Consider the following 13,066-nt stretch of genomic DNA (forward strand, 5'->3'; position numbering starts at 1 on the left):
TATACTTTTGTTGTTAAAATATTACATCTCAATTAAGTACTGTATACTTTTTGTATTTTTAGTAGTGTGTCCCACAAACAGCAAATATTGTCAAAAAAAGTAAGAAGTCTTTCGGGTGCTTTGATTCATTTTTGGGGGTGAAGCACCCCCCAAAAATGGGCTAAAATCGCCCCTGCCATGATCTTAATCTTCTCCTCAGGTTCAGCCAGTCTTCCCGCGAGGTCAGTCACCCCATCTTCCTACATCTGAGATTCTCTGCTCTGCCTCCGTGATGCGTTTGGAGACGTTTTCCAGCGAGGACGAAATTTTCTCCAGTGTCCCAGACAGTGTAGACAGTTTTTGGTCAATTACCTCACTGATGCTATTAGTCACCTCATGGACGAGAGCTGCGGTCCACCGGGGGCGAGGGCTGGTCGCCTATTGCTACTAGCATGTCAGTTTGGCTAGCACTGTTCGTCATGGCGGCCGTCGTCTTTCGAGTCTGTATCTTTGTCTGTTTCGACATTACTTGTTGTCCAAAAAGCGTATTTAGGGCTGTTGCGTATTCCCAAAACTCTCAGTCAGTAGTTTAGATAAAAACATAGACAATAGTGCGCATTACACTGTAACAGATACAGGTGGCAGCGGGACCACAGTGAAAGCACGTCTTCTAGCCAACCATCTTCACAGGAAGTCCTGTTTTAATTGATTTAAAGTTCTAAACAAGTTTTGTTTCTTTCTGGTTTGTTTTGGCTGCTTTTGGTGGCTTCCACAGAAAATGAACTAATTATTATTATCTTTGTGGGTACTGAATGGTCCTGTGTTGGAGCTGACCTGTGCATTGAGGGCCCCACTGCCACGCCCACTGGAACCTGAAGTGTGATAATCTCCTCTCTGACTCCATTAAAGCTGAATTTATGGCTGAGCTGTTGGATTGCACTCACCTGCACAGGTGTACTTGATAAAGTGCTGAGTGTATATGTTGCTTGCTGTGAGGTGGAGGCTGAGCTGCAGAGGTTAACTTCACACAGAGTTTATACAACAAAGAGCGCTTCTATGTGACAAAAGAAAGTCACTAAGATGCTGCTCTCCATGACGATCCTACAAACAGACGCTAAGCCGGGGGCGTTTTCCCACAGTGAGCACCTTAAATAGGACGCTGACAGGTGATAGATGAGCGCTGGGTGCCAGAGGGCATTCCAGCTGCTGTCATCATCAAACTGAAGACTCTTTGTGCTGAGTGATAGAACACGATATTCACTTCATGTTATATAAAGTTATAGCATGCAGGCCAGAGGCACTGATGTAATCACACCTTCATACCTTTGAAAAACAGAATCTGATGGGTTTCTGCAGATGTGACTGTAAAGTGGTGAAAACATGAACATATTAATGCACTCTGCATGTTTTCCTCTAAACCATGTTTTTATGCGTAAAATGCTTTTCCACACACGCCCATTTCAACCCAACTGTGTTTACTTCAATACAGACTCGACGGCAGCTTTGAAGCTGAGAAACTAGTTCATGCATTTATTACTTCCAGGCTGGACGACTGTAATTCATTATTATCAGGAAGTCCTAAAAACTCCCTGAAAAGCCTTCAGCTAATCCAAAATGCTGCAGCAAGAGTCCTGACAGGGACTAGAAAGAGAGCAGATTTCTCCTGTTTTGGCTTCCTGTTAAATCCAGAATTCAAAATCCTGCTCCTCACATACAAGGTCTTAAATAATCAGGCCCCATCTTATCTCAATGACCTTGTAGTACCATATCACCCTATTAGAGCACTTCGCTCTCGCTCTGCAGGCCTACTTGTTGTTCCTAGAGTATTTAAAAGTAGAATGGGAGGCAGAGCCTTCAGTTTTCAGGCCCCTCTTCTGTGGAACCAGCTTCCAGTTTGGATTCAGGAGACAGACACTATCTCTACTTTCAAGATTAGGCTTCAAACTTTCCTTTTTGCTAAAGCATATAGTTGTCCTTGTCCTGTCTTCCTGTCCCCAGGACTCGACCCCAGAGTAGCAGAAGAAAATGGATGAAATTAAGTTTTTAAAATGAGAGTCTATAGGACTGACTCACTGCTGGAGCTTCTAGTGGATGTCAGAGGAACTGCAGGCTTAGGGAGGGGCAGCTGTGTGTGTTGATGGATGTAACGAGTGCAACAGGAAAGAAGCAAAAATTCCCCTCAAACAACGAGAGAAGTTAATAATGGAGGAATGTGCTCTCTGTGTCTCTGCAGATCAGCTGAGGATCTGTCAGAGCAGCCGGCTCAGGACGAAGATTTGGTCTCAGCTGCTGTCGTGTTCAGACAGATAACATGGAAACATGAAGCCTCTGAGCTCTGCCGTGCCTCACACGGAAAACGTCTCTCCCGTTTGTGTCTCATGAATCAGAATCAGAGAGACTTTATTGATCCCAGAGGGACACTGAGCGGTCACAGCAGCACACATACAACAAACGGCAAGCACTCATATAACATGAAGTGTAGAAACAGAGATATATAAATAGATACATATTGAGTTACAGATATAGGGCTAAACATGAATATACATAAAAATATAAAAGGACAAAAATATGTGTGTAAATATATGTCATGGTGTGCAAAAGTGTCGAATGAAGTCGGAGAAAAGAATTCAAGCTGGAGGTAGGACATTGTGGACCGCGGCCCTCCCCTCCAGCCCTGCCCTCCCCGACCCTCCCCCCTAACCCTGCCCCTGTACCTGCAGTTCAGCCCACCTGAGAAGCTTTAAAAGCAGCGACCTCCTCACTCTCTCCTCACTTCTCTCCTGCTCCTTCCACCGGAGAAGACAGACTGACAAGCACCTCCTCTTTTCTGCTCCATCACTATGACTACCATGATGCTCTCACGAGGCTCCATCGGCGGAGGCTTTGGCAGCAGCCATTCATCCAGAAGCATGAGCTCATACAGCGTTGCTGGAGGAGGCGGTAGTGTCAGGGTCTCACAGGCCGGGAGAACCTTCGCGGTTGGTGGCGGCCTCGGTGGAGGAGCTGGTGCAGCTTTCAGTGCAGGTGGAGGATTTGGTGCAGGTGGAGGATTTGCTGCAGGTGGAGGATTTGCTGCAGGTGGAGGATTTGCTGCAGGTGGAGGATTTGGGGGTGGCTTTGGCGGAGGAGCAGGGATGGACGACAGCGTCATCGGCAACGAGAAGTTCACCATGCAGAACCTGAACGACCGTCTCGCCAACTATCTCACCAAAGTGGCGTCGCTGGAGAAGGCCAACGGCGAGCTGGAGCTGAAGATCAAGCAGTTCGTGGAGACGAAGGCTGGCCCGGCCGCCAGGGACTACAGCGCCTTCTACGCCACCATCGCCGAGCTGCATGCCAAGGTGAGGAAACGGGGCAGATGGTGTTCAGGGTTCTCCACTCCTATTGGTCCACATTTTAAAGTTTACATTTATGAAATCACATAATGTTTTATGAAAAGACATAAAAATAAAGTTTGAAATTGCATGGAAGCTCAAGTGAACAATGTTTTGTTGTGCCTGAAAAACTCATATTTAAAGTTGGAGAAAACCTACATTTGATTTTTCTTGTTTTTAACAAATCCACTCACAGTGCAGTCCACAAAGATGTTTGCACTGCTGGGGCTTCGTTCATACTTTTACAATTTAAAAAAAGCACTCGAACCTTCTGGTGACTTTGAGAAAGAATAGAAAACCTTTGTAATCACAGCAGCTTTTGACCGAGAGGCTGGAAAGAAGAGTAGTGTCAGTAATCTGGTGGGAGGCTCCCAGTGAGGGGATGGAGATCTGAGGTGAACCACACCTGTGTGAGAGTGCTCCGAGTGAAGCAGCCCCGCCCCCCAAGACTGATGTCACCTGTAAACCAGTCACTTGTTTTTGGTCTTCGTTTGGCTCCAACAGGAAACACGAGCTTTGGTTTTTCACATTAAAGCAGCTGCTGCGACTGATGGGCGTGTTACGGCGTGAGGAGATCTGATTGGCTTTGTCGTTATTCTCTGTAATGTTTGATTTATTAACCCTTCTTTACTGAATGGCATCATCTGATTAGCATTATTGATAATCTACCATTGATTGATTTCCCTTTTTTTGTGGCTCTGTGCTGGTTTTCAGATCCAGGATGCCATCATCGCCAAAGGTACCGTCATGTTGAGCATCGACAACGCCCGGCTCGCATCAGACGACTTCAGGTTGAAGTCAGTGGCTCCTTTTTTTTTACCTTTTATTTCTCTTTATGTGTTCTTTGTACTTTCTTGCTGCTGTTTTCTTCTGACAGAAAAATGCTCTGAAATAGACATCCTGACAGTGAAAACCTCCCTACTGTGATATTGCCTCTCTTCAGCCCCCTCTGCTGTCTGCTGGTAGAAAAACATCAAGAACAGACAAACTCCTCAGTCTGATTTTTTGATTTTTCTCTCATCCAGAAAAATCATCGTCCAGCAAGAGCAAAAATTAGACTTAAATTAGATAAACATGAGAACTCATTGGAGCTCATTTGTTAGAATTTAAAGATGATTTTAGCAGATGTTTCTCAGAAAGTCTAAGATTCATTTCTCTTTATTAAAGTTTATTTGAACATTTAACTGTTTAATCCGTAGAAACGAGCCTCAAGATTACTAAAAGAAAAAAAATAGAGTTCTGGTTTTTGTCTCGAAATCAGCACAAACACCAAATGCTGATAAAAGTTATTCACAGAATTGTTGTTTCGATTTTATTCATCAGAACTAACCCATTATTTTCTGTGTCTTTAACTTTAACAGGTACGAGAACGAGCTGGGGATGCGTCAGTCGGTCGAGGCCGACATCGCCGGGCTGAAGGCGTTGTTGGGAGAGGTGGACGTGGCCAAGACTGACCTGAACATGCAGATCGAAGCCCTGACGGACGATCTGGCAAGCATGAAGAAGAACCACGAGGAGGTAAGCAGATCCGTCTCACACGCAATGTTAAAACATACTGGTATCCTTAGCCCCGCCTCCCTGTCCTTTAGGACCTGGTGTCCATGCGCACTCAGATGAGCGGTCAGGTGAATGTGGAGGTGGACGCTGCTCCTCAGCAGGACCTCAACAAAGTCATGGAGGAGATCAGAGAGCACTACGAAACCGTCGCCGCCAAAGCGCTCAAAGACGCAGAGGGCTGGTTCCAGGCCAAGGTACGTCAGCTTTCTGCTATTCAACAGAAACCTGCAGCAGCTTGTTTTTGTTCACTACTTCCTCTTCTTCTTCTTTCAGTCGGAGGTCCTCACCAAGGAGGTGGCAGCCACAGAAATGACACTGAAGACATCAACCGTGGAAGTAAAGGAAGTGAAGAGTCAGCTTCAGGCTCTGGAGATTGAGCTCCAGTCTCAGCTCAGCATGGTAAGATGAACCGTTTAACTCATAATTACATCAATACATTTTTAATAATAACTTTATCTAATGAGAGCAACACATTAAAAATGTCAAACGGTTAATGATGAGCTTGAACATCAGTGGTCCAAGCATCGAGCCCTATGAGCAGGTAACATACTGTTAGCTAACATTAGCCAGAGGAAAGCCAGCTCGGGGTCAGTTCTGATCCCTGAAAATAAACAAGAATACAGCAGCCACCAGTCTCTCTAATGTTAGTGCCGGAGGCTGCTGGACAGAGGGAGTTAGAAGAGGGCACAGAGGGGTCCTCATTCAAAATGTCAAAGGACAAAGTCAAAGAACAGGAATTGTGAGGGTCCTAAGTTCTGGGTTTTAGAAAATCCTCCCTGGGGAGTAACATCAGGCTGGTTCAGTTACATCTTCACATCGTGGCCTCGTTTCCTCTGATTCCTAAAATCCTGAGTCGCAGAGAAGTGGCTGAAATGTAGCCCAATGTCACGACCTCATCCACAGGTAGAGCTTCTGTCTCTGACCTGCTCGTGTTTTTACAGAAAATGTCCCTTGAAGCCCAACTCGCCGAAGTCCAGGGCAGCTACGGCATGAAGATGGAAGGATTCCAGATGAGGGTGAGTTCTGCTCTCATGGGGTCACATCCAAATGTTCCGTCAGCTGCTTTCAGCTTTTACACTCACACCGGGTTCACCTGTGCAGGTGAGCAGTCTGGAGGAGCAGCTGGTGCAGCTCAGAGCAGACCTGGAGAGGCAGGGACAGGAGTACCAGATTCTCCTGGACATCAAGACCAGACTAGAGCTGGAGATCGCCGAGTACAGGAGGCTGCTCGACGGAGAGGGAGGCGGGTAAGAAGAGCTCACCAGGACGGCCTCAGTTCTCTGTGGCCCTGCTCTCTCCTCCTTCTCCTTACAGAGGTTACTTGGAAAACTTAAATATACAGAGGAAATATCCTTAGTTTTAGTGTTACCATCGGCTGCTAACATTAGTTCAATCTGGAAAGTCCTGATCAATGTACCTTTAATGGTACATTGTGTAATTCCCCTCTGTAAAATAGAAGTAAACTGTTCACCACAGTTTTCTGAATATGCAGAATTTAAGCTCCTCGTTAGCTTTGAAGAAAAAGAGTGTTTATCTAAGGAGCCTGACAGTGTCCAAACTCACATTCATGTTCCTCTTCCTGTTTTGCTGGTCACAGGAAGTTGCACTGCCTCTTTGTGCCCTCTTGTGGTGCAAACTGGCATTACACAAAACCCCCGTCTGGCACTCGTTTTTACTTCGGTTTGTAGATGTTTTGGCTTCTGCTCATTTTGGTCAACTGATGTTGGAAACTTGGGAGTTGCACTACAGCACCTACCTGTAAACGTGTGAGCAGGTTCTGCTTTTCAGACGAGCATCTCTGACCAGCTTTGTCTCATTTCCCACACAGATCTTCGCTCTCCTCCTCTACCTCCACCACAACCAAAACAATCATCACAAAGGTTGTGGAGGAAACCATCTGAGGCCAATCACGTGTCTGCCTGCCCGGGGTTGGAGTCGGATCTCCACCTTTCTTCACCTTCCTGCATGCTGGGCGAGTGCACACCTCCACCTGAAGATCGCTTCTCACCTTCACATCACACCAGTTTCCTGCTTCACAGGAAACCACAGGCGGTCTAAAGATGGACGGTTTGTGAGGGGAAGCATTTTCTTGGCTTATGCTGGTGAAACTTTACTGCTGTGCTTGCAGGTCTTCTGTGTTCCGCTTCAACAAATAAAACGCAACAAAACCCAAAAAGTGTCTGAAATTAATGTCTGTGCTCACAAACTTCCGCGTTACTCAAACAAAACGTCTTTATTCTCAAATATCAACCAAAGGCAGTAAAAAGTATTTTTAAAACACACCTTCACATCCTTTTCACCTCATAGCAACTGTTTCTTCTGCTTCATGAACTGAAATTCAAAACAGATACATGTTTGCATCAGCTGTTAAAGAAATCGATCACAGTAAGATGAACTACTCCAGCTTATTATTCACAATCATCCATATTTTTATGGCACAGCTCTTACTCTGAGAAGGTGGATACCTGCAGGATGTTTCAAAAACTAGTTCTCAGCATTTTTGCTGGACATGTTTCGGCGTTAGAGACTGAACAACAGCAGCTCCTACCTGCAGTTCCTCTGGTGTCCAGCAGAGGCAGCAGTGAGTCAGTCCCCATAGACTCCCATGTTAAAGCTTTTGAGTTTGTTTCCATACAACCTGTTTGGTCTCTATAGATAACCCCCCCCTCATGACTCTGTGAGGACGGCAGACTTCCTGTTTCTGAAAACAAGCCGACACATTCCAGCAGAAACAGACGGAAACTGCAACATGTATCATTAGTTTCTTTATTAACTTTCTTCCAGTACAAGATGCTCAATTGCCTCCACCTTCTGTTTCTCTTTTTTTTAACTTTTTTTACATTTTATTTTGTAGGAATGACATAATCAATAGATTTGTACACAGTGAGCGATCTAGACGGGAGGGGAGGGGGGGTTGGGCTCCTTTGTGCTGATGATGAATTTTGGTCCTCTGGAGCCCAACAACGGTAAAAACTGACTTTAACAAATTATTTAAAATAATAATAATAATAATAATAATAATAATAATAATAAACCGTCACGTGATTATCATCAGCAACAAAAAGACGCCTGCCGTGTCCCGATCAATCAATACTGCTCAATAAAAACGTGGAAAAGATCAAAGAGTTTAACAGTACATCCACATCCTGCGAGTACCCACACCTGCAAGTAAAATACTAGTAAACTGGCAGGAAGTACTCTCACCTGAGTTTAAGTACTTTGACTGCCAAAAACACAAATGGACGAACCTGAAGAGGCCAGACCCCGTTCACCGAGAAATGCGACGTTTCTTCTTTTCACATAAAAACTACAACGCTGTAACAGAGTCGGTCCAAGGTCAGATTCACGCGAGCTCGCAGACACGAACGTCGTACACTTATGAGAATACTGAAGGCTCTGTTAGGGGCTTCATGTTGCAGCTGTGGCTCAACCTCATGACCCACTACACCCGTTTATCGCCCACAGGGTTACCCTCGAGAATCAATGAGGAAAATCAAAACTGGAAGAACAGCGAGCTTCCCTTTCCACGAGCGGGATCGCTGATCGCTCTGCTGTCAGTGAACGCCACGCATTCAAGTCACTTCCGGCTGACAAGTATAAGAGAAAGAAAAAACAAAACAAAACAAAACAAAACCAAACAAACAAAAAAAAAAAAAACAACTAACAATCCCCCGGCTGGACAGAATAAGCACAGAGATTCCACCGAGTTTCAAAATAAAAGCCTAGTGTAGACCAAACCATTCCAGCTAGTTTGTAGGTTTTACTACAACAGCAACACTGTAAAAAGTTACAGTTCCTGTAAAAAAAAAAAATCTGATCTCTGATCAGTAACTAAGTTTGTGATCAGCTTCTATATTTCTAATTTTAGAGATGTTGCACAAATGGAAGAACGCAGTCTTACATATTTGTTTAATATGTGCGTTGAAGGACATGTCCTGGTCAAAAATGACTCCAAGGTTCCTCACAGCGTTACTGGAGGCCAAGGTAATGCCATCCAGAGTAAGAATCTGCTTAGATACCATATTTCTAAGATTTTCAGGGCCGAGTACAATAACCTCAGTTTGATCTGAATTAAGAAGCAGAAAGTTAGCGGCCATCCAGGTCTTTATGTCTTTAAGACATTCCTGCAGTTTAACTCATTGGTGTGTGTTATCTGGCTTCATGGACAGATAGAGCTGGGTGTCATCTGCATAGCAGTGTAAATGTATGCTATGTCTTCTAATGATGCTGCCTAAGGGAAGCATGTATAATGTAAACAGAATTGGTCCTAGCACTGAACCCTGTGGAACTCCATAATTAACCTCAGTGTGTGAAGAGGACTCTCCATTTACATGCACAAACTGGAGTCTATTAGATAGATATGATACAAACCACTGCAGCACAGGTGAAACGTCTTCAAGCAACTTAAAGAAGTCCAGACGCTTTTCTTTGCAAGCTCCATTAACTCTTCAAATAAACCATTCCTCTGCAGATGATCTGTTAGCTTTTTGACAACTACTCTTTCAAGGATGTTTGATATGTTTGATATAAGGATGGCAAAGGTTTAACTACAGCTAGCTTGAAGGCCTGTGGTACATAGCCGATCATTAGAGATAGGCTGATCATATTTAAGATCGAAGAATTAATTAATGGCAGGACTTATTTGAGCAGTTTTGTAGGAATGGGGTCTAAAAGACACGTTGATGGTTTGGAGGAAGTAATTATTGAAGTTAACTCAGAAAGATCAATTAGAGAAAAAGAGTCTAACTTAACATCAATGGTACTAAGAGTAGCTGTAGATAATATTACATCTGTGGGATGATTACTGGTAATTTTTTCTCTAATGATAAAATTTTATTTGTGAAGAAGTTCATGAAGTCATTACTAGTTAACGTTAAAGGGATGGTTGGCTCAACAGAGCTCTGACTGTTTGTCAGCCTGGCTACAGAACTGAAGAGAAACCTGGGGTTGTTCTTATTTACTTCAATCAGTGATGAATAGTAAGATGTTCTGGCTTTGCGGAGGGCTTTCTTATAAAGCAGCTAACTATTTCTCCAGGCTGATCTCTTTGCAGGGACGGTGGCGAGCACAGCAGACTCGTGAGATATTTCACAGAAACCTGAATGAATCAGAACTGCAGCCGATATTGTTCGGGTCACATAGATTTAAGTTACAGAGGAAGGATAAAGCTTCCATCAGTTATCAGCGACAACACAGAGTGACTGGACTACGAAGCCCGATTCTAGCGCGCTGTAGAATGGGAGGCTGGGATTTTGGACCCTTTCGTGTTCCTTTAGAGCGTACCGAGATGGCGTGTCTGTGCCGTGAGTGTGCAGTTTTCGGTAAACGGGGTCACGGTCTGTCAGGAACTGCTGGTCTGAGTCAGTAAAAAACAGGAAATACAAAAATGAAGTACTCAAACTGTTGGTCTCTTAAGTATTTGTGCTTGTTAAGGTCTCCAAAAATAAGTCCTGGTACTCTACAGTCAGTCCAGTTTAAAGATTATCTACAGCCCCACCCACCCGCCACCCCAGACACACGGTATATAACGTGTACGCACACACAGACACTTGCATAAGAGCAAATGCGTCAGTCCGCCCTGCCCACAGATAAAATGCAAAAAGAGCACAAAAGGTATGAAAATGTAAGAAAAACTCATGAGGAAAAGCTTTATATATCGTATTTATAAAAAAAAAAAAAAAAAAAGGAATAATACTTTGTTTTTCCGGAGGTTAAAGGGTTTGCAGTTAGCTACTGTCACTGCCCACGGCGCTGCTGCCGCCGTCACTGCTGGTGCTCGCCGTGTCCGCTCGCTCTCGCTTGTGGATCTGCTCGTGTGCTTTGAGGTGGCCCGACTGGCTGAAAGTCTTCCCGCACTGGGGGCAGGCGTACGGCCGCTCGCCCGTGTGGATCTGCTGGTGCGCCTTCAGGTGGCCGAGACGGCCGAAGCTCTTCCCGCACTGCGTGCAGCCGAACGGCCGCTCGCCCGTGTGGATCTTCTCGTGGGTTTTTAAGACGCCCGAGTTGCTGAAAGTCTTTCCGCACTGCGAGCAGGTGAAGGGCTTCTCGCCGGTGTGGATCTGGACGTGGTTGCGGTAGCTCGTCTCCTTGGTGAAGCTCTTGCCGCAGTGCTGGCAGCAGTACGGACGCTCGCCCGTGTGACTCAGGTGGTGCGCCTTCAGCTCCTTGGACTGGCTGAAGCTCTTGCCGCAGGTGGTGCAGATGAACGGGCGCTCGCCGGTGTGCAGCCGCTGGTGTGAGCGCAGGTCGTCGGCTTTGGTGAAGCCTTTGGGGCAGTGGGCGCAGACGTACGGCTTCTGGCCTGTGTGGATGAGCTGATGCCGCTTGAGGTTGCCCGCCTGGCCAAAGCTCTTGCCGCACTGTGAGCAGGTGTACGGCCGCTCGCCCGTGTGTATGCGCTGGTGCGTTTTCAGGTTTCCCAGCGTGCTGAAGTTTTTCCCGCACTGGGTGCAGGAGAATGGTTTTTCACCCTGCATGTTGCGAGGTTTCCTCACCGTCGGGCTCTGTGTTTTAGTCGTGACCACCAGACTCCCTCCTGCCCTTCCTGCTGCCATCATCGCCTCTGTGGAGGACTTCCCCACGTGTGCGGGGTGCAGCTCGTACAGCGCCCCCCCTCCGAACTCAGCGTCCGGTTTGCCGATGCTGTCCAAGTGCAGGGAGTCGGGGCGGAGCTTGTTGAGCTCCGTGCGCAGCTCGGCCATGTGGATGGACTCGAGGCCGTTGTGCTGCAGGTGGGCGGACATGGCGTTGGTCTCGGGGTACTCCGACTTGAGCGCGCTCAGATCGGTGGTGTAGTAACACTGTAGGTCCACGTGGTGGTCCGACTTGATGTACTCCAGAGTGTCAGTGACCTACAACAAGAAAACAGCTGCAGTCACATCTGCTCAACCTGAGCATCGAGCACATCAGGTCTGCTGACCAACATTTTATTAGTGAAGAAGTTATGAACGTTAAACGTTAAAGGGATGGTTGGCTCAACAGAGCTCTGTTTGTCAGCCTGGCTACAGAGCTGAAGAGAAACCTGGGTTGTTCTTATTTTCTTCAAACAGTGATGATTTCTTATAAAGCAACAAACCGTTTCTCCAGGCTAAATGATAAAGAACAGCAAATCAGCCTCTGATTTCTGGTCTGCTCTCAGCGACAAAACCTCAAGGAAGACAAGAACTGTGACCTTCAGCTGCTGATGCAGCAGATGTTCATGCACTCATGTTTGATGCTGTTCTGCTGTTTTCACACTGCTGCGTGTCTGTTCTCAGACAAATCTTTGCATTTCTCTGCTCTTTGTTGCTATTGCTCAACTGACTCTACAGTAAACTGCATGATAAAAGACTACAGAGGAAGCATCACTGTCAGTACGAGACAGCATTAATGTGGGCGGGGATTCAATCACACCCTTTCTGTCCACACAGACCTGAGCTTTTATGAACCCCCACTAGATCTTGGAAGACTTCCTACAAGACGTCAGTGTGTGTGGGACGTTCACATCGCGGGCCTGAGATACCTCCATGGACGGCTCTTTGTGCACTTCCAGTTTGCAGGTGCTGGATTTTATACGCCTGTGCCACTCAAGCTTAAAAACACCTGAGTTCACAGAGGCGTGGCCCACACAGTGTGAGAATGACTTTATTGTGAATTCAGCTGTTTAAAAGGACAAATTTCACATGGCTGTGATAAAAACACACAGAGTCTTGTGTGACCGACCTCCATGAAAGGCTGTCTGAGAGTTTCAGCCCTGATCTGCTTTCAGACCTCGGACAATGACGCAGCAGCCTCACCACGATTCATCAAATAACTCGATTATTCAAACTAACAGTTTTTGCTTCGATAGAGAGAATGCCAACACGCTCGACTTCCTTCATTGCAGCCACCATGTGCTTCTTTAAAGGCGCTCACACACACACAGCCAAAACTAAGGCATGCATCTTATTTTAACATCACTGTACTTGTAATTTCTTACGAAGATGTTTTCTTTAAAAGAAACATAGCAGATAAATACAAAATGAAATGTTTTTTATAGATAACACTGCATTTTCAATAGGGCTGAACGATATATCGCATTTGCGATAATATCGCGACATGATCAAGTGCAATTTTCTAACCGCAAAGGCTGCGATTATACTCTGGACATGTCCAAATTCATGGGCTGCATCCTCCTG

General features: G+C 45.8%; 2 protein-coding genes across 2 annotated transcripts in view; one reads left to right on the plus strand and one right to left on the minus strand.

Moving 5' to 3' along the window:
• The first annotated feature begins 2,737 nt into the window (after window positions 1-2,737).
• On the plus strand, window positions 2,738-7,086 carry LOC102206526 (keratin, type I cytoskeletal 13-like). The gene is made up of 8 exons (XM_005747665.2): window positions 2,738-3,320; window positions 4,068-4,150; window positions 4,715-4,871; window positions 4,943-5,104; window positions 5,184-5,309; window positions 5,852-5,926; window positions 6,012-6,157; window positions 6,739-7,086. Exons 1-8 carry the CDS (start codon window positions 2,820-2,822, stop codon window positions 6,809-6,811), a joined length of 1,323 nt encoding a protein of 440 aa, XP_005747722.1. The 5' UTR covers window positions 2,738-2,819; the 3' UTR covers window positions 6,812-7,086.
• Window positions 7,087-7,117: 31 nt separating this feature from the next.
• Window positions 7,118-13,066, minus strand: part of LOC102206815 (oocyte zinc finger protein XlCOF6) — a 14,196-nt gene continuing 8,247 nt past the window's right edge. Inside the window, exons 3-4 of the mRNA XM_005747666.2 lie at window positions 10,606-11,761; window positions 7,118-7,241 (exon numbers count right to left, since the gene is read on the minus strand). Coding sequence (XP_005747723.1) covers window positions 10,637-11,761 — 1,125 coding nt within the window. The 3' untranslated portion in view covers window positions 7,118-7,241; window positions 10,606-10,636. The remainder of the gene's footprint in view (window positions 7,242-10,605; window positions 11,762-13,066) is intronic.

Source organism: Pundamilia nyererei, unplaced genomic scaffold, assembly GCF_000239375.1.
Source record: "Pundamilia nyererei isolate P.nyererei 1_Seehausen unplaced genomic scaffold, PunNye1.0 scaffold00202, whole genome shotgun sequence".
Lineage (NCBI taxonomy): Eukaryota > Metazoa > Chordata > Actinopteri > Cichliformes > Cichlidae > Pundamilia > Pundamilia nyererei.